This window comes from Gymnoscopelus microlampas (assembly GCF_963454915.1).
Source record: "Gymnoscopelus microlampas genome assembly, chromosome: 20".
NCBI classification, from domain to species: Eukaryota; Metazoa; Chordata; class Actinopteri; order Myctophiformes; family Myctophidae; genus Gymnoscopelus; species Gymnoscopelus microlampas.
This window is the reverse complement of record NC_139957.1, coordinates 46,942,347-46,964,037: the sequence shown is the minus strand read 5'-3', so window position 1 is coordinate 46,964,037 and position 21,691 is coordinate 46,942,347. Positions and strand designations below refer to the sequence as shown.

Here is a 21,691-nt window from a genome sequence, read left to right as displayed (position 1 = left end):
ATGGGGGTTAGTTAGAGACAAATAACCTGAGAACCACTGGTTTAAATCATTCATTCTGGACACAGTAGTGCATTGGTTCTCAAAGTGGGGTACGGGGACCCCCAGGGGCACTTGAGGCGGTTCCAGGGGGTCCCCAGCTAAATGATGGATAGGAACCAAATGGACCCTTATGGTTCTGTAACTCTGAGAGTGTACAAATGGAACCAAATGGACCCTAACGGGTCCATTTGGTTCCATTTGTACACTCTCAGAGTTAAATTAACATTGATTTTACAATATAAATTTGGGTCCCAGAGGTATAAATGCCATTAAATGGGGGTCCGTAGCCTAATACATGTCAAACTGGGGGTCCTTGACATGAAAATGGTTGAGAATCACTGCTAGAAAGCTGTATACACCTTCTCTTATTGGGGTCCCTGGCTTATCTTTTCAAATGGGGGTCCGCGGGTTAATAAGTGTGAATTTGGGGGTCCTTGACATAAAAAAGTTTGAGAACCACTGCAGTAGTGTGTTCACCTGGACAGAGATAGAGTCACCTGGACACAGTAGTGTGTGACCATACACCTGTATGTCCATACAAGCGGAGAAAATGTGTGCAAATCTTTGAATATATATATTTTTTTCAAGCGAGCATTTGTAACTCGAATCTTTGCTTCTGGGGGGATTCAACAAATGTCTTCTAAATCCTTTTCAACGTATGTTACTATAATATCAGTGGTTCTTTTTTCATGTCAAGGACCCCCCAAAAACGTATTTGTCCCGCCCACTGGTGAAGCGATGCCCTGCAGCCTATAGACTATAATGAGACACATGTGTTCGTAATCCTCTACAATATGCTGTTTGTGTTTGTTTCCTCACAGGAGCAAAGGTTCTGATAAAAGACAACCCAAGACTCTACTGGAGAAACTTCGCTGGGTGACCCTGGGTTATCACTACAACTGGAACACTAAGGTACTAGTTATCACTATAACTGGAACACTAAGGTTCTAGTTATCACTACAACTGGAACACTAAGGTTCTAGTTATCACTACAACTGGAACACTAAGGTACTAGTTATCATTATAACTGTAACACTAAGATACTAGTTATCACTATAACTGGAACACTAAGGTACTAGTTATCATTATAACTGTAACACTAAGGTACTAGTTATCACTATAACTGGAACACTAAGGTACTAGTTATCACTATAACTTTAACACTAAGGTACTAGTTATCACTACAACTGTAACACTAAGGTACTAGTTATCACTATAACTGGAACACTAAGGTACTAGTTATCACTACAACTGTAACACTAAGGTACTAGTTATCACTATAACTGGAACACTAAGGTACTAGTTATCACTATAACTGGAACACTAAGGTACTAGTTATCACTACAACTGTAACACTAAGGTACTAGTTATCACTACAACTGGAACACTAAGGTACTAGTTATCACTATAACTGTAACACTAAGGTACTAGTTATCACTATAACTGTAACACTAAGGTACTAGTTATCACTACAACTGGAACACTACGGTACTAGTTATCACTACAACTGGAACACTAAGGTACTAGTTATCACTATAACTGTAACACTAAGGTACTAGTTATCACTATAACTGGAACACTAAGATACTAGTTATCACTACAACTGGAACACTAAGGTACTAGTTATCACTATAACTGTAACACTAAGGTACTTAGTGGCAGCGGTGGCCTAGTGGTTAGAGGGGCGGCCTTGATACCGGAAGGTCCCTAGTTCGATTCCCCAATTCATCATATCAATCATGAATCACCGCTGAATAGCCCTTGAGCAAGGCTTCCATGCAGGGTCTGGCTGTAAATAAGTTCCGCACTTAGTCCAACACCCTGGGTAAACAACAAACTTTGCTTTGCTTTGCTAGTTATCACTATAACTCTATCACTAAGGTATTAGTTATCACTATAACTGTAACACTAAGGTACTAGTTATCACTATAACTGGAACACTAAGGTACTAGTTATCACTACAACTGGAACACTAAGGTACTAGTTATCACTATAACACATTTTCACGATTTTTCTAAAATAGCAGATATACAAGCTCATAGCTCGGCACATTTTTGAATAGCCAAAGAAATGTTTAAATTACACAGATGCGTTCCCGGTCTTAATGGATTAAGTTATATCATTTGTGAAGAACCAAATGATAGATCAGTTAAGACAAAACTACAGCAGTTTGTTTGAAGAAACTAAACTGAGTTTTGTTTTGTTTTGTTTTGTTTGTTGCCTTTACAGACGTACTCGGCAGATCACCACACGGCCTTCCCCGCCGCCCTCCAGTGGCTGTCCGGGCACGTTGCAGCGGTGTGCGGCTTCCCGGGCTTCAAGGCCGAGGCAGGAATCCTCAACTACTATCACTGTGACTCCTCCCTGGGGATACATGTGGACGAGGCTGAGCTGGACCACAGCAGACCTCTGCTGTCCTTCAGGTATGACTGTTCTCCTCCCTGTAGAGAGGAGTCTGACCTGTCCTCCTCCCTGTAGAGAGGAGTCTGAACTGTTCTCCTCCCTGTAGAGAGGAGTCTGAACTGTCCTCCTCCCTGTAGAGAGGAGTCTGAACTGTCCTCCTCCCTGTAGAGAGGAGTCTGAACTGTCCTCCTCCCTGTAGAGAGGAGTCTGAACTGTCCTCCCTGTAGAGAGGAGTCTGAACTGTTCTCCTCCCTGTAGAGAGGAGTCTGAACTGTTCTCCTCCCTGTAGAGAGGTGTCTGAACTGTCCTCCTCCCTGTAGAGAGGAGTCTGAACTGTCCTCCTCCCTGTAGAGAGGAGTCTGAACTGTCCTCCTCCCTGTAGAGAGGAGTCTGAACTGTCCTCCTCCCTGTAGAGAGGAGTCTGAACTGTCCTCCTCCCTGTAGAGAGGAGTCTGAACTGTCCTCCTCCCTGTAGAGAGGTGTCTGAACTGTCCTCCTCCCTGTAGAGAGGAGTCTGAACTGTCCTCCTCCCTGTAGAGAGGAGTCTGAACTGTCCTCCTCCCTGTAGAGAGGAGTCTGAACTGTTCTCCTCCCTGTAGAGAGGTGTCTGAACTGTCCTCCTCCCTGTAGAGAGGAGTCTGAACTGTCCTCCTCCCTCTAGAGAGGAGTCTGAACTGTTCTCCTCCCTGTAGAGAGGTGTCTGAACTGTTCTCCTCCCTGTAGAGAGGTGTCTGAACTGTCCTCCTCCCTGTAGAGAGGAGTCTGAACTGTCCTCCCTGTAGAGAGGAGTCTGAACTGTCCTCCTCCCTGTAGAGAGGAGTCTGAACTGTTCTCCTCCCTGTAGAGAGGAGTCTGAACTGTCCTCCTCCCTGTAGAGAGGAGCTTGAACTGTTCTCCTCCCTGTAGAGAGGAGCTTGAACTGTTCTCCTCCCTGTAGAGAGGAGTCTGAACTGTTCTCCTCCCTGTAGAGAGGTGTCTGAACTGTTCTCCTCCCTGTAGAGAGGAGTCTGAACTGTCCTCCTCCCTGTAGAGAGGAGCTTGAACTGTTCTCCTCCCTGTAGAGAGGAGCTTGAACTGTTCTCCTCCCTGTAGAGAGGAGTCTGAACTGTTCTCCTCCCTGTAGAGAGGTGTCTGAACTGTTCTCCTCCCTGTAGAGAGGAGTCTGAACTGTCCTCCTCCCTGTAGAGAGGAGCTTGAACTGTTCTCCTCCCTGTAGAGAGGAGCTTGAACTGTCCTCCTCCCTGTAGAGAGGAGTCTGAACTGTTCTCCTCCCTGTAGAGAGGAGTCTGAACTGTTCTCCTCCCTGTAGAGAGGAGTCTGACCTGTCCTCCTCCCTGTAGAGAGGAGTCTGAACTGTCCTCCTCCCTGTAGAGAGGAGTCTGAACTGTTCTCCTCCCTGTAGAGAGGTGTCTGAACTGTTCTCCTCCCTGTAGAGAGGAGTCTGAACTGTCCTCCTCCCTGTAGAGAGGAGCTTGAACTGTTCTCCTCCCTGTAGAGAGGAGCTTGAACTGTTCTCCTCCCTGTAGAGAGGTGTCTGAACTGTCCTCCTCCCTGTAGAGAGGAGTCTGAACTGTCCTCCCTGTAGAGAGGAGTCTGAACTGTCCTCCTCCCTGTAGAGAGGAGTCTGAACTGTTCTCCTCCCTGTAGAGAGGAGTCTGAACTGTCCTCCTCCCTGTAGAGAGGAGCTTGAACTGTTCTCCTCCCTGTAGAGAGGAGCTTGAACTGTTCTCCTCCCTGTAGAGAGGAGTCTGAACTGTTCTCCTCCCTGTAGAGAGGTGTCTGAACTGTTCTCCTCCCTGTAGAGAGGAGTCTGAACTGTCCTCCTCCCTGTAGAGAGGAGCTTGAACTGTTCTCCTCCCTGTAGAGAGGAGCTTGAACTGTTCTCCTCCCTGTAGAGAGGAGTCTGAACTGTTCTCCTCCCTGTAGAGAGGAGTCTGACCTGTCCTCCTCCCTGTAGAGAGGAGTCTGAACTGTCCTCCTCCCTGTAGAGAGGAGTCTGAACTGTTCTCCTCCCTGTAGAGAGGTGTCTGAACTGTTCTCCTCCCTGTAGAGAGGAGTCTGAACTGTCCTCCTCCCTGTAGAGAGGAGCTTGAACTGTTCTCCTCCCTGTAGAGAGGAGCTTGAACTGTTCTCCTCCCTGTAGAGAGGAGTCTGAACTGTTCTCCTCCCTGTAGAGAGGAGTCTGAACTGTCCTCCTCCCTGTAGAGAGGAGCTTGAACTGTTCTCCTCCCTGTAGAGAGGAGTCTGAACTGTTCTCCTCCATGTAGAGAGGAGTCTGAACTGTTCTCCTCCCTGTAGAGAGGAGTCTGAACTGTCCTCCTCCCTGTAGAGAGGACTCTGAACTGTCCTCCTCCCTGTAGAGAGGAGTCTGAACTGTCCTCCTCCCTGTAGAGAGGAGCTTGAACTGTTCTCCTCCCTGTAGAGAGGAGTCTGAACTGTTCTCCTCCCTGTAGAGAGGAGCTTGAACTGTTCTCCTCCCTGTAGAGAGGAGTCTGAACTGTCCTCCTCCCTGTAGAGAGGAGCTTGAACTGTTCTCCTCCCTGTAGAGAGGAGTCTGAACTGTTCTCCTCCCTGTAGAGAGGAGCTTGAACTGTTCTCCTCCCTGTAGAGAGGACTCTGAACTGTCCTCCTCCCTGTAGAGAGGAGTCTGAACTGTCCTCCTCCCTGTAGAGAGGAGCTTGAACTGTTCTCCTCCCTGTAGAGAGGAGTCTGAACTGTTCTCCTCCCTGTAGAGCACTGGTTCTCAAACTATTTCATGTCAAGCAGGCGCGTACCGTCATTGGGGCCAACGAGGCCATGGCCCGGTCTGTAAACCCAGCTTGTCCCTGTGTAGGGGCAAGATCCGCCAGGGAAAAAAAAACAAAAAACAGCATTAGCAGCCCCCTCACCCTATTCTGTTGTAGCCGACCACAGAAAGTGGTGGGGCTCATTTGCATTCGGCCGAATTGTTAATGAGTGGCCATTAAAAAAACAGTTTAGCCGTCAAACCGGTTTCCTGCCAGGTACACAGTATAAAGAGGGCCCTGAAATAGCTTCACATTTCGTTATTGTTGTGAGTAGCAAAAAGGAAACCTCGGCCGTCCTTCTCTCCATTGCGCAGAGACGGCCACCTCTCTCCATTCAGAAATGGAACATAGAAGAAGAACTGTCGTCCTGAAACACCCTCGCCCCAGGTCTAAACCGGCGGCCTCTGTCCGCGAAAAAAAATGGGGCAGTGTGTTTTGGGACGAGCGTTCCGTTTCCCACCAGTAATGGCTCCGTAATTCTCAATAGACTTATCAGCCGTTGTTGCACGGTCTACAAGCTCACAACGCGTCGCGGTGCGACGCGTTGTGAGCTTGTAGATCGGCTATTTTCAAATAGTGTATAAAATAGGGCTAAAGTGGTTAATGTTTGTTTTATAATGTAATAATTTATATCTGCAAAGTAACTAGTAACTAAAGTTTTCAAATAATTGTAGTGGAGTAAAAGTACAATATTTGCCTCTGAGATGTAGTGGAGTAGAAGTAAAAGTATAGACAATTGGAAATGCTCCAGTAAAGTAAAAGTACCTCTAAATTGGACTTAAGTACACAGTACTTGAGTAAATGTACTTAGTTACTTTACACCACTGATGGCCGCGACCACGAACGACAACACTACACGTTGCGCCGCTAACTGCGCGTCACGTAGACACGAAGCTTCTTCCTCCATCTGGCGGAGTATCAGGCAGGCTATAGCTTACTGTTGCTGTCGGGCAGAACACTCTTTGCAGATCTACAAGCGTCGCGTTTCCAGCTGCTTCTGCTATTTCTTTTTTATTTGAATCCGGGAAAAGTAACAGTTTTGGAACATGTGAGGTTTCTACCCGACATACAACATGGTCAATGATGCATTTATACACACACGCACACGCACGCACACACGCACACGCACGCACACACGCACACGCACGCACGCACGCACGCACGCACGCACGCACGCACGCACGCACGCACGCACGCACGCACACACACACACACACACTCCCTGTATACGTACTAGTGTGTGTGTGTGTGTGTGTGATCACTGATCCACGTTGTGTTCTCTCTTTTTGATTGATTGACGACAGTTTCGGCCAATCGGCCGTCTTCCTGCTGGGCGGCCCCCGCCGGGAGGACCCGCCCACCGCCATGCTGATGCACAGCGGTGACATCATGGTGATGTCTGGCCCCTCCCGCCTGCTCTACCACGCCGTGCCCTGCATCCTACCGGGGCCCGCCCCCAGCCAGGGGACGAACCCTGAAGAAGCCCCCCAGGAGGGAGGAGGCACCCTCCTGGGGCCGGTGTCTGAGGAGGAGCGGGCGGTCTGCTGGAGGTACATGCAGAGCTCCAGGGTTAACATGACCATCAGACAGGTGCTGGGGCCCGGGCAGAGCCTCCAGGACCTCCAGGGGCCCGGGCAGAGCCTCCAGGACCTCCAGGGGCCCGGGCAGAGCCTCCAGGGGCCCGGGCAGAGCCTCCAGGACCTCCAGGGGCCCGGGCAGAGCCTCCAGGACCTCCAGGGCCTCCAGGGGTCCGGGCAGAGCCTCCAGGACCTCCAGGGGCCCAGGCAGAGCCTCCAGGGGCCCCGGCAGAGCCTCCAGGACACAGGCCCTCCCAGAAGGACAGACGGTGGACAGACAGACACAGACAACGTGGGACAGAAGAGACGGAGGAGTGAGTCCAGTGAAACAACAGATCTGTAAACACACACACACACACACACACACACACACACACACACACACACACACACACACACACACACACACAGTGAGGCTGGAATCAGACCTGAGCTTTCTTTTTTCCTCACTTCTCCTCCGTGGCTTCTGATTGGTCTGTGGTCACTTCCTGACTTGCTCACGTCATTGAAACAGTCTAACAGGACTCTGGTTTCAGACTGAGGAGCGAAGTGAGAAAAAGACCCACGTAGTGAATCAGTCACATCTCAGCTCCTCATCGCTGTGGTCCTTTAGTGTGTTTTTTTCCCCCGTTCATTAACACCATACTCCATCATAACTACAGCGTCACACAGAAGCATCTAAAGTAGCAGATCTACAAGCTGGAAACGCGTCGCTTGGCGCCGCGTTTCCAGCTTGTAGATCTGCTACTTTTGATGCTTTTGGATTTGAATGGTGAAAAAGTAACAGTTTTGGAACATGAGGTTTACACCCGACAGAGACTAGATGGTAAATGGCGGCTTTATCCAAAGTGCATTACACTCACACACACGCATGCACACGCACACACACACACACACACGCAAGCACACACACGCACACACACACACACACACACACACACACACACACACACACACACACACACACACACACACACACACACACACACACAGAGTTGAGGGTTCAGTGTGTCTCTTGCTCAAGGACACTTCTTACACAAATATCTGTGAAGAAAAAATGTACAGTATTTATGAGAAGATAAACATGGTCTGTGCTAATCCACAAGATAAACATGGTCTGTGCTAATCCACAAGATAAACATGGTCTGTGCTAATCCACAAGATAAACATGGTCTGTGCTAATCCACAAGATAAACATGGTCTGTGCTAATCCACAAAATGAACATGGTCTGTGCTAATCCACAAGATGAACATGGTCTGTGCTAATCCACAAGATAAACATGGTCTGTGCTAATCCACAGGATAAACATGGTCTGTGCTAATCCACAAGATAAACATGGTCTGTGCTAATCCACAAGATAAACATGGTCTGTGCTAATCCACAAAATGAACATGGTCTGTGCTAATCCACAAGATGAACATGGTCTGTGCTAATCCACAAGATAAACATGGTCTGTGCTAATCCACAAGATAAACATGGTCTGTGCTAATCCACAAAATAAACATGGTCTGTGCTAATCCACAAGATAAACATGGTCTGTGCTAATCCAGATGATAAACATGGTCTGTGCTAATCCAGATGATAAACTTGGTCTGTGCTAATCCACAAGATAAACATGGTCTGTGCTAATCCACAAGATAAACATGGTCTGTGCTAATCCAGATGATAAACATGGTCTGTGCTAATCCAGATGATAAACATGGTCTGTGCTAATCCACAAGATAAACATGGTCTGTGCTAATCCAGAAGATAAACATGGTCTGTGCTAATCCAGATGATAAACATGGTCTGTGCTAATCCACAAGATAAACATGGTCTGTGCTAATCCGCGACCAGCAATGGATTACATTTTGGATTGTAATGGATTTATATTTGGGGATTACATTTTTGCAAGTGGCACAAGCTCTCCTCAATGGTTACTGCTTAACCTTTTCAAGACCGAGAACGCATCAGTGTAACCACTTTAACCATTATTTCACACTTTGGCTATTCAAAAATAGCAGATCTACAAGCCCGAGTGCCACGCTATGAGCTTGTAGATCTGCTTTTTTTTTTTTTTTTTAAAAATAGTGAACAATTGTGCAAATCTTTGAATATATAGATATTTTTTTAAAGCGAGTAAAACTCAAATCTTTGCCTCTGGGGGTCCCTGGAACAACATATTTTCAGATGGGGGTCCCCGACCAAATACATATAATTTTGGGGTCCTTGAATTGGACACGTTTGAGCACCACTGATAAACATACGTCTTAACCCATTAAGACCTGGAACTGTCTCATTTTTAGATTTGAGCTAAAAAGCATTATTTTACACTTTGGGCTATTCAAAAATAGCAGATCTACAAGCTCGTAGCGCGGCACCGAGTGCCGCGCTACGAGCTTGTAGATCTGCTATTTTTGAAAAATCGTGAAAATGTATGCAAATCTTTGAATACAATTTTAAAGCGAACATTTTTAACTCAAATCTTTGCTTCTGGGGGTCCCTGGAACAACATATTTTGATGGGGGTCGGCGGCCAAATAAATATAATTTTGGGGGTCCTTGACATGAAAAAGATTGAGCACCACTGATATAGAAACATACATTTTTCAGAATACTGTTGAGATTTAGGAGACATGTAGAATCGGCTTCATGTCTCAATGGGTTAATGTGTTAATGTAGTGGCGTAAAATGACCACTAGAGGGATCTCTAACCACTTGTGACATGTATCTACACACATACACTTTATTTATTCATTAGTGTCTATTAGGCGGATGCTAAACTACATTTCCCGGTCAATAAATGTAAATTAATGTTAATAGAGACAATATCTGATTCTGTCAGCTATCATAGTGTGTATTTATTTGACCTCTAGTCTTAACAAAACAACAATAACACTTTGTTTTTTTAAACAAAAGAACTGGTGACTGTTGATATTTTTCTATTTTCTTTTATTTCAGTGTTTTGACTGTCATGAACCTCCCTTGAAATAAAGTGCTTGAAAAAAAAAAGAGAGGCCTCTGTGTTAGTGTTTGGGGGCTTGATGTTTCTAAAGTGTGTGCTTACATTTATTTCCTAAACGTTTTCTTAAACCACTGGTTCTTAAACATTTTCAAATCTGCTGTTTTCAAAAAGCAGATGTATATAGGGTTATACATCTGCACACATCTATACCCCCATACTCGTTTCTTTTGGGCTTGTTTTCATAGATCTGGTTGCTTGTTTCTCTCACGAAATTTGGCACATGCCACATTTTGCAGGCGGGTCAGGTCTACGAAAAAAGGCCTAAATAAGTAGAGGGAGACCGGAGACAAAAGTAACACTTTTTGTATTTGCCTTCATAATTCACAGACTACTTGAAATATCCTAGTCATCTTTTGCTATAAGAAACATATGTATGTGCCCTAATTAATAATACCATTTTTAAACTTTCACTAATAAGGACAAGAATAAAATATTAATTTGAATGCAATGAGTCACAGTGTTACAACTGCCCCCGTGACGGGGGCAGTTGTAACAGTGGTTGGGGGCAATTGTAACATTTTTATTCGAATTATTTTATTTTTAAATTTTGTTTTTTCAAATGTATGTCTATTTTTTATTTAAAGGTAGGGTAAGTGATATTTTTTGGTTAAAACAAAAAGCATTTTGTTAAAAGGTTAAAATACTATATTCTGATAGTAATCATTGCTATAGAGTGTTTGTTCAGTAACAGGAGTCTCCCTGTCTCTCCAGCTCTTTAATAAACAGAAAATACATTTTTCGGTAGGTGTCAAAATCTCAGCCAATCAGGTGAAAGTACCCATTTTTAAGCTTAATTTATATAGTGTTCCAGTTCCAATTTTGTCTGGTAATTTCTTAGTGTCATCACTTCCAATTTCACTTGTTTAATCTATATCCTGATTGAGTTCTCTGTCCTGGTTGGATAGAATTGGAAATGAAACTGAAACTGAAACGAAAATGCATTTTCTGTTTAATAAAGAGGTGGAGAGACAAGGAGACTCCTAATACTGAACAAACACTCTATAGCAATGAGTACTATCAGAATATAGAGCTATTTAACAATTATTTTAACCAACGCAAATCACTTACCCTACTGTACCTTTAAATGTATTTTTACTTTGAAATGTAGTGACATTTAGTGAAATATGTTCATTTACTAACATAAAAGTATGTAATCCCAGACACAAAATCTGCTTGCATTGAAACACATTGTTACAATTGACCCCGGTCACTTTGTTACAATTGCCCCCGATGGGGCAACCATGATAAAATCCCATATTCTAGCTAGAAACACCTATACTAGCATAGGCTGCTGACGTTAATTTGTGACCAATAACATAGAGATACAATTCATCTTAGTTTAAATCAGCTGACATCTTTGTTGAAAACTTCTGCTGAGATGAAATGATCATTCTATCCTTCCATAGGCAGAGAGAGGACCCTACTGAGCATGTGCACAAGAAGTCTCACCCCTCTAGCTTATTTCTAATTAGAATTATTGAGGGTGTTACTTTTGTCCCCGGTCTCCCCTAACTAATGTAGTATAGGCCATATGAGCTAACACACACACACACACACACACACACAACTATTTGATCTAAAAGCCCACAATGTGTCGCAACGCAACGCTATTTTCCCAAAAAATATTGAAAAACAATTTCAATGTTTTTGGAACATTTGAAATACAATCCGCGGACAAATACCGGTACATATTAATGTAAGGGTTTCCTTGACATGAAAATGTTTGAGAACCACTGGTTTAAACAACATTATTAGGAAGCTGGAAGCCCAAATAAGCCGCTATACTTCAGAAACAAGCCCCAAGAAACAGCAACCCACAACTAGCAATATTTATAAGCGACTTAACAGGGGACCCGCCAAAATAATCATATTTGAACTGGGGACCCGCCTAAATAATCATATTTGAACTGGGGACCCCCCAAAATAATCATATTTGAACTGGGGACCCCCCATTTTGTTTGACTCCGTTCCACAGATAAATATTGTGAAAATAGCAGATCTGCAAGCTCACAACGCCTCGCGTTTGTGAGGCCGCGGCGTTGTGAGCTTGTAGATCAGCTATTTACACAATGTTTGCCTCTTTCTTATTATTTGACAATTTGGCCAATGTTTTATACTATAGTTTGTTGATTTACGTTTGTTGCAGTAATGCTCTTTTTCTTTAGTTTTTTGTTTTGAGGTATTAAAAGGTCTTAAAAGTCCTTAGACTGTCACTTCACTATCACCTGGGGACCCCCCCCCCAAAAAAAAAATCATGTGAGGACCGACCCCCCAAGGGTCGAGAACCACTGGTTTAGAACAGTAGTTCTACTGAAGTGTAGGGGGGGTCCACGGTCAAATACATATCAATGTGACGGTCCTTGGCACTAGAAGGTTTCAGAACGACTGATTCAGAAGCCGTCTGTAGGCGTCCAGTATTGTTCCTATAAAAACACGCTGTAAGCTTTAGGTAGGGTAAATGTAAAGAGCATTATAAACTAGAAAATGTGCTCCTCGGAGCACAGGTCTCCGCCAGTACTGTTCCTGATTAATCCTGTCTTACCTATTTATATTACATATTGTCACGTGTCACTTGACCAATATTAGCTTGGCTGATGGAAGCTCACTTCAAAAAATATAAATGATTTTTTGAAGTGACACACCTATTTATAGGTTTTTATTTCATCATGCGTCTCGCTAGCCAATCAAAGCAAAGAGTCAGCCAATCACGGTACGTGTCACGTGAAGCTTGACCAATATTAGCTTGGCTGAGACGGACGGACACACGGAAGGACGGAGACGAAAACATACTCTCCACCTCTGGCGGAGACAATAAAATAAAAGTAATATTATTAAGGGATCAGGGATCTCCATATATGGGCATAAAGAGACAGAGGCAGCCAGATATAGAGATCTCCATATATGGGCATAAAAGGGACACAGGAAGACAGACCGGTCACGCATCCTGCTTCAACTCATAGGCTCCACCCTCTTCTTAATCTGGTTACATCATCCTTATGCCATGCCCAAATATGGAGTCCCATGTCAGCCTTGCCCAAATACGGAGATGCCCAAATATGGAGTTCCTGGTGATGTCATCATTGTGCCATATCATCACTGTGCCGTCGGCTATGCCCCCTGGGTAGTGTCAGTGTGACATCACATCACGCCACATCATCATCATCTCCTCTATAAAACTGGAGTCCATATTAACATGTCATCCATTACGTGTCTGTGACGTATGACTCCAAACTTGGACACGCTTTCAGCGAGATCACATCTCCACTGACTTCCATTCTATAGGTTTACGTTTCATAACAAGGACTCGCTCTACTGACAAAGACAAGCAGACAGACAGACAGACAGACAGACAGACAGGCAGACAGACAGACAGACAGACAGACAGACAGACAGACAGACAGACAGGCAGACAGGCAGACAGGCAGACAGACAGACAGACAGACAGACAGACAGACAGACAGACAGGCAGGCAGACAGACAGACAGACAGACAGAGGAAGAGAGGAGATGGAAACGATGGAGTCGTCCCTGACAGCCAGAGACCGGGTGGGGGTGCAGGACTTCGTGCTGCTGGAGAACCACACCAGCGAGGAGGCCTTCATGGAGAACCTCCACAAGCGCTTCAAGGAGAACCTCATCTACACCTACATCGGTCCGGTGCTGGTGTCCGTGAACCCCTACAGGGACCTGGACATCTACGGCGAGGAGCACACGGAGAGATACCGAGGGGTCAACTTCTACGAGGTCCCGCCGCACGTCTTCGCCGTGGCGGACAACGCGTACCGCTCCATGCGGGCCGAGGGCCGGGACCAGTGCGTCCTGATCTCCGGGGAGAGCGGCGCCGGCAAGACCGAGGCCTCCAGAAGGATGGTCCAGTACTACGCCGCCACCTGTCCTGCCAGTGACCAGGTCGGGACCGTCAAGGAGCGCCTGCTGCAGTCCAACCCCGTCCTGGAGGCCTTCGGCAACGCCAAGACGCTGCGCAACGACAACTCCAGCCGCTTCGGGAAGTACATGGACATCCAGTTTGATTTAAAGGGAGCCCCCGTGGGGGGTCACGTCCTCGACTACCTGCTGGAGAAGTCCCGGGTGGTGCACCAGAACCACGGCGAGAGGAACTTCCACATCTTCTACCAGCTGCTAGAGGGAGGGGGGGACGAGCTGCTGGGGCGCCTGGGCCTGGAGAGGGACCCGAAAGGGTACCGGTACCTGGTGAAAGGAAACTGTGCCACGGTCCACTCCATCAACGACCGCAGCGAGTGGAAGGCGGTGAGGAAGGCCCTGAGCGTGGTCGGCTTCGGCGAGGACGAGGTGGAGGAGTTGCTGAGCGTCGTGGCCGGCGTTCTCCACCTGGGGAACGTGGAGTACGGAGGAGGCGCGGGCAAGCATGGAGGCAACGCCCACATCACCACCGACGCGCTGGTCACGTGCCTGGCCAGGTTGCTGGGCGCGAACGGAGCGCTGCTGACCGAAGCTCTCACGCACAAGAAGATCATCGCCCGGGGGGAGGAGCTGATGAGCCCAATGAACCCGGAGCAGGCGTCTTTGGCGCGAGACGCTCTCTCCAAGGCCGTTTACGGACGCACCTTCACGTGGCTCGTCGACAAGATCAACGCTTCGCTGGCGTACGACGCGGAGGCCGACGCCCGCGAGAACTGCTCCGTTATCGGACTGCTGGACATCTACGGCTTCGAGGTCTTCCAGCACAACGGTTTCGAGCAGTTCTGTATTAATTACTGCAACGAGAAGCTGCAGCAGCTGTTCATCGAGCTCACCCTCCGGTCGGAACAGGAGGAGTACGAGGCCGAAGGCATCGCCTGGGAGCCGGTGCACTTCTTCGACAACAAGATCATCTGCGACCTGGTGGAGGAGAAGTTCAGAGGCATCATCTCCGTCCTGGACGAGGAGTGCCTGAGGCCCGGCCACGCCAGCGACCTCACCTTCCTGGAGAAGCTGGAGGACACCGTCGGAGGCCACGCCCACCTCGTCACCCACAGGCTGGCCGACGGAAAAACCCGCAAGTCGATGGGTCGCAACGAGTTCCGACTGCTGCACTACGCCGGGGAGGTGGACTACGACGTCAACGGATTCCTGGACAGGAACAACGACCTTCTCTTCCGGAGCCTGAAGGAGGTCATGTGCGCGTCGAAGAACACGATCCTGAGGCGGTGCTTCGACAAAGAGGAGCTGACGGACAAGAGGCGCCCGGAAACGGTGGCCACGCAGTTCAAGGCCAGCCTGGCGAGACTCACGGAGATCCTGGCATCCAAGGAGCCGTCGTACGTCCGCTGCATGAAGCCCAACGACTCCAAACAAGCTGGACGCTTTAACGAGCCGCTGGTCCGTCACCAGGTCCAGTACCTGGGGCTGATGGAGAACCTGAGGGTCCGGAGGGCCGGCTTCGCCTACAGGCGGCGCTACGAGGTCTTCCTGCGGAGGTACAAGTCTCTGTGTCCGGACACCTGGCCCTGCTGGCGGGGCAGGCTGGCCGACGGAGTGTCCACGCTGGTCAGACACTTAGGATACAAGCCCGACGAGTACAAACTGGGCAGGTCCAAGATCTTCATCCGCTTCCCGAAGACGCTGTTCGCCACGGAGGACGCGCTGGAGACGAGGAAGCACGGTCTGGCCGCCAAGCTACAGGCCGGGTGGAGAGGATACAGCCAGAAGTCCAAATACCAAAAACTCAGAAACTCTGCGATCGTGATCCAGACGCGGTGGAGGGGCGTCCTGGCCAGGAGGAGAGCGCAGCGCAGGAGACGAGCCGCCGACGCCATCCACACGTTCGTCAAGGGCTTCGTCTACCGCCGTGAGCCGCGTTGTCCGGAGAACGAATACTTCCTGGATTACATCCGCTACCGGTTCCTCGTGAAGCTCCGCGGGAGCCTGCCTAGGAACGTGCTGGACAAGAGCTGGCCCGCGCCGCCGACCGCGCTCGCCGATGCGTCGGAGCTCCTGCGTAAGCTGTGCATGCAGAACATGGTGCGGACGTACTGCGAGAGAATCAGCCCCGAACAGAAGCACCAGCTGGAGCAGAAGGCCGTCGCCAGTGAGATCTTCAAGGACAAGAAGGACAACTACCCGCAGAGCGTGGCCAAACTGTTTGTCAGCACGAGACTCGGCGTGGAGCAGATCAACCCCAAGGTGCTCCAGGCTTTGGGCGATAATGAGAAGATGGAGTACGTGGTCCCGGTCATTAAGTACGACAGGAGGGGCTACAAAGCCCGGCATCGCCAGCTGCTACTGACCGCCAACAGCGCCGTCGTCCTGGAGAACGGCAAACTCAAGCAGCGCATCGACTACGGAGCTCTCACCGGCGTCTCCGTCAGCTCTCTCAGCGACGGCCTGTTCGTGCTGCACGCGTGCCGTAGCGGCGATGACAAGAAGCAGAAGGAGACGAAGGGAGACGTGGTTCTGTGGAGCGAACACGTGATCGAGACGGTGACGAAGGTGGCCGTCTACGCGGACAAAATAAACGACGTAAACGTCAACCAGGATGGGAGGATAACGTTCACGGCGGCTCCGGGAAAAGAGGCGGTCATTGACTTCGCCGTCGCGGGGTCACAGTTACTGGTGGCCAAGGCCAAGAATGGACACCTGTCTGTGAATGTCCCCCAGGGTTGATTTTGATTTAGTTTAGTCTTTTGAATAAAATCTGAAAAGTTGTAGTTCCCTCCGGTACGATCCATAGCCTAAATCTGCAAACTCACAATGTGATGAGATGCGTTGTGAGCTTGTAGATCGACTATTGTCGAATAGACACAGTATAAAATGGGATTTACTTGATTAATGTATGAATCTACAAATCTATAAATCTATAAAGTAACGCAGTAATTTTAGGGGAGTAAGTACAAAGAATAATATTTGCCACTGACATTTTGAGGAATACAATTTACAATTTAGCCATTTAGCAGACGCTCTTCATCGATTTACAGTAAGCAAGGTAAAACACGAGTTAATACATCAAATGCATCGAAATAGTCATCTATATACGATTATAGGTAAACCAAGAACCTATCATCAATCCGTCTAACAGTAGAATATCCAAAAAATCTATAATCTGTACATTGAAACTATACACACTAAATAGGATGGATGTCTACATAACATACTACATTACATTTATAATGTAGCCAGAATTTTCGTTTGGTTGAACCTGAATGCGAGGCTAGTGATTTATGGGCTGAAGCCAGGCTAGGTATAATGCATAGCCCCCCCCCCCCTCTTTGTGTCAAACACAGTAGATTTTAAAATGGTATTTTTTGTTTGTAAAGCCCTTAATTGTTTGGCTCCACCTACTTATCACTGCTGTCATGCAGAAACCTTGTATCCACGCGTTCCTCATAAATTCATGTCTTACTTCGTCATGCTGTGTCACCCGAAAGTAGCAAAAATAGGCGATCTACAAGCTTACAACGCGCATCGATGAGACACGTTGTGGGCTTGTAGATCAGCATTTTTTTTTGCTATTTGTTTATATTTTTATAAGTCAAAGTGAAAGCGGTTAAGTGTGTCTGTGGGTTTTATAAATACTAGAGGTTCGACACGCCACGCGGCCCTCACACCTACACCGCACCGCCAATCCCACTGACATGCCCATATATGGAGATCTGTATCTGTCAGTCCTTGTCCCTTTTATGCCCATATATGGAGATCTCTGATGTCATCAGTACATGCCCATATATGGGCATGCCCCCTTTTCTGCCCATATATGGAGCTGAGGGATTTGTTTGCACCTGACGCCATGACGACACATTGAGGTTAGACAACACACTCCATATTTGGGCGTAGCTGCATTGGGAACTCCTTATATGGTAATGATTGAACCGATGGAAAGTATTAACGAGAGAGCTTGTGTATAAATAATTGGAACACAGGTACATTTTTTTAAATCGCTGTGGTTTCCACCCGACATCTGTTCATATTAGGTGGTTTTAACTTGTGTTTTAACCTATACTGTCATTGTCTGATATGTTTGTTTTGTCTTATTTGTATCCTGGGCAGCAATTTGGTCAACATCGGTTGTTTTTAAATGTGCTAATACCAAATAATACCAAATAATAACTAATACTAAATAATAACCAAATAACATGGACCACTTGATTTTACAGCAAGACTCATTGTCTCCGCCAGGAGACATTGTTTTCACTTTCCGTCCCCCCCCCCGGCCCCCCTCGGCCAAGGTAACATTGGTCAAGCCTCAAGTGACACGTGACAATACGGTGAAATAGTGTGATCTGATTGGCTAGTGACGTACAGCGGCCTATAAATACATGTGTCACTTTGAAAGAGTCTTAGCCTCTTTCAAAGTGAGGTAAGACAGGAATAATCACAAAATGGATGAGAAATGGCGGATACTGTAACAATTAGATAGGACACTTACACAGACAGGACAGATAGGACACTTACACAGACAGGACGGATAGGACACTTATACAGACAGGACGGATAGGACAGTTATACAGACGGATAGGACACTTATACAGACAGGACGGATAGGACAGTTATACAGACGGATAGGACACTTGTGTCATGTTACTATGACACAGTAACATGTTCTATTTTTTGTAAGAATTAGAACATAAGAATTAGAACATTCCCAACATTCCCAACACAAGTCTGCTGGCGGAGACTTGTGCTCCGAGGAGCACTTTTTCTAGTTTTATTTCATTTCAAAACCTTTATTTCAACTTGAACATTGAGGTTACCCTCATGTTCAGCCAGTGTACAATAGATAGGCATCAAATAAATAAACTAAATAAACCACAGCACAAATAGAAACTTTATCGAGTTTCACAATGAAGTATAGGCAATTAAGTTAACCCATCTGTGTCATTTAAAATGGTAGCTATTAAAAAAGCAGATATACAAGCTCATAGCGCGTCACTTTGACACACTGAGCTTGTAGATCTGCTGCAAAATTGTAAAACATTTTGCAAATCTTTGAATAATATATATATATATATATATATATATATATATATATATATATATATATATATATATATATATATATATATATACAGTATATAGCAATTCTATTACTCAAATCTTTACTTCTGGGGGTCCCCATGGAACAAAAATATTCTTGGGGGTCCTTGACATGAAAAAGTTTGAGAAAGAGTAGACACGGAAATAACGTGATCACAACAAACCCAGCTCCGTCCCATCTAATGTTAAAGGATTTAGAAAAATATTTTTTTCTCTGCTTTCTTGTTTTTTTTTCTGTGTTTTTGGCAACAACAAGCTATAACGGAGGGTCACGGTGACACGCTTTTCCTTCTCCAATGGAAGCAGAGACACTCCTCCGTCCTTTGTGACACTCGCTGTGTCGATCGTCCTGGAGCGAAATATTCGGTGTCTCTTGAAAGGTTCGTAAAAATGCTCAAAAACTGTTCTGAAAGAACTCTGAAGGAGCCGCTCCAGAGGCATTGCGTATCAGTGTTGGTAGAGACGCACGTGCTGGGAGATGTTGTGACGACACAGAGGACAGTCGTGCAGAGCGTCGTGCAGAGCGTCGGCGCACAGCCGACAGCAGCAGATGTGACCACACGGCAGGAAGATGACCTGAGGCAAGGCGTCCATGCAGACCACACACTCACCAGAACCACTCGGTCCCTCCACAGACTCAGCCGGTCCCTCCACAGACTCAGCCGGTCCCTCCACAGACTCAGCCGGTCCCTCCACAGGGCTGCAGGCTGACAGAGGGACCTGTGTTCCAGGAGTAGGTGGGGGGCTGGGGGTACGGTGGGGGTGGTCGGGGTAAGAAGTAGCCTCTTCTTCCCCCGCCCGCTGCTTATCGTCGCTGTGCGTTGCAGAGAGACGGCGCCGCTGCTTGGCCCAGTCCAGCAGTGCTTCCTGAACACCCGCCTCACTGACGCCCAGCTTGCCGAGGTCAGAGGCGTTCATGCGGCGCAGGACGTCTCCGCCGGTCACGTGGTGGTGAGCCAGGACGGGCAGGTAGCGCTGAGCCGACAGTTGGGACAACAGGGCGACTAACGCCGGGTCCACAGCGGCCTCCTGCACGCGCAGCGCCGGCGGCTTGGACTCCAGCAGCCTCTGGTACTGGATCATCCAGTAGTTCTGCCGGCCGGAGGCCGACGTTCGCTCCATCTCGACCAGAACCTGCTTCAGCTCCGTCTCCCTCTCGTCCTTCTGCTTCAGCAGCTGCTGTAACGAGTGACTGAGAGCCGGGCGCTGCTTCTCCAGAGCCTCCCGCAGGTTCTCCGCGTCCAGGTCGCATCTCTTCAGCTCCAGCTTACTCAGCTGCATCAACCGGGCCTCTACGAGGCCGATCTGCTGGCGGATGTATCCGTGCACGCCGTCCTTTTGCAGCTGCAGGGCCTGGAAGGCGGCCTTCTGCACCTCCTCCTCTTCCAAGATGCGGCCGATGGCCTTGGACTTGTCCAGTCGCTGGACAGAAAGGGCCCAATCGAGCGTCCGGTCCAAACTCTGAGCACTCCTGCAAGCCTCGGAAACCGCGCTCCGTCTGCGGCGGTCGTTGGCCTCCTGGAGGAGGTTCATGGCGCGTTCGTCCGACAGCATCCGTTGCATTGCCGCCGCGACCTCCCTCTTCCTCAGGGAGCTGGCTTCCTCCTGCGTGACGGCGGTCAGCCGTTCCACGCGGATCCGATCTTCTTCCAAAGCCCGTAAGGTCTCGGCATTCCTCTTCTGTTGGTCGACGTCCGTAAGCCGGTCGCTAACGCCGTCCTCGGCCCGACGGACCGTCTCCAGCAGGGACAGCCTGTCGGCCTCCTGGACCTTCTGCTGCTGGGAGACGCCCTGCTCCACGCGCTCCTGCTCCAACCTCACTGAGTGGAGGAGGTCCTCCTTGCGGGCGCTGCTCACCAGGAGGAGCTGAGCCTGCGCCTTCCACGTCTCCTCCGCCAGGCGGCGCTCCGCGGCCAACATGTCCTTGTGCTTCCGATCCTTCCTCTCCTCGTACTCGTCGAAGTTGCTCTGCCACGCCTGCTCCGGACCGCCAACGCCGTCAGAGTCGTTCTGCCGGGGCTGTTTTCTGCAGTCGCCGCCGCCGCTGCTGCTGCTCTCCAGCGCCGGCAGGAGATACAGAGACGGAGGACGGTACTCCTCTCCCAGCTCGGCGCACAGGAACCTCTGGATGTCCTCGGTGCCGCCCGCGCACACGCTGGCCGCCGGATACGACATCTCGCCGGCGTCGAGCGCGAGGATCTCCAGCGTGCGAACGCGGCCGAGAGATTTGGGAAGACGGCGAACGGCGTTGTCGCTCACGTCCAGGATGCGCAGGCTGCCCAAGCGGCCCAGCGAGGACGGCAGTTCGCCGAGGCGGTTCGCCTTGACGTCGAGCGTCTGCAGGAGCTGCAGGTCACCGATGGAGTCCGGCAGGGACTTGAGCTGGTTCTTGGCCACGTTCAGAACCTGCAGTGACGCCAGGTTCCCGATGTCATCCGGGAGGGACGTCAGCCTATTGTTATGCAGATCGAGTACCTTTATAGTAGCCAGAGTGCTGATATCACATCTTTTGGGCAACAGGGACTTCAGTTTGTTGCCGTGGAGGATAAGAACCTTCTTCCGAACAACGTGGCAGACAGAGAGGGCGCTGGACGGCACCTCCGAGAGCTCACAGGCTGAGATGTCCAGGATGTCATCGGCTCCCGCACATCTAGACGCACACAGCTGATGTTCTAGTCGTTTTCTGGAGTCCTTGCTGGTGAAGAACAGAGGCATCGTCAAAGATGTTCGAACCGTTGTCAGTACCGACGCTGTGGCTTCCTCCCGTCGCACCTTGTCAAGTGACGTTGAGACTGTGTGTCCTATACTGTCTCTGATGTCATGATGTTTATATTTGGTGACATCATGGATGATGTCATACATATCCATATTTGGTCACGCAGTGGAGGACGT

General features: G+C 48.4%; 3 protein-coding genes across 4 annotated transcripts in view; 2 read left to right on the top strand and 1 right to left on the bottom strand.

Moving 5' to 3' along the window:
• The window catches only part of alkbh1 (alkB homolog 1, histone H2A dioxygenase), a 29,108-nt gene that overhangs the window by 5,357 nt on the left and 2,060 nt on the right, over nucleotides 1-21,691 (top strand). Inside the window, exons 4-6 of one of the 2 annotated variants that reach the window (XM_084045162.1) lie at nucleotides 861-951; nucleotides 2,269-2,462; nucleotides 6,533-7,119. In XM_084045162.1, coding sequence (XP_083901288.1) covers nucleotides 861-951; nucleotides 2,269-2,462; nucleotides 6,533-7,119 — 872 coding nt within the window. Of the gene's footprint in view, nucleotides 1-860; nucleotides 952-2,268; nucleotides 2,463-6,532; nucleotides 7,475-21,691 lie in introns of those variants that run through there. The other variant, XM_084045161.1, reaches the window with a different exon arrangement.
• LOC311036934 (unconventional myosin-Ic-like) lies at nucleotides 13,325-16,432 on the top strand (the record flags this gene model as incomplete). Its single annotated transcript, XM_084045945.1, has 1 exon — nucleotides 13,325-16,432. The coding sequence occupies one exon, from the start codon at nucleotides 13,325-13,327 to the stop codon at nucleotides 16,430-16,432; it is 3,108 nt and encodes a 1,035-aa protein (XP_083902071.1).
• LOC311036933 (E3 ubiquitin-protein ligase LRSAM1-like) lies at nucleotides 19,247-21,514 on the bottom strand (the record flags this gene model as incomplete). Its single annotated transcript, XM_084045944.1, has 1 exon — nucleotides 19,247-21,514. One exon carries the CDS (start codon nucleotides 21,512-21,514, stop codon nucleotides 19,247-19,249), a length of 2,268 nt encoding a protein of 755 aa, XP_083902070.1.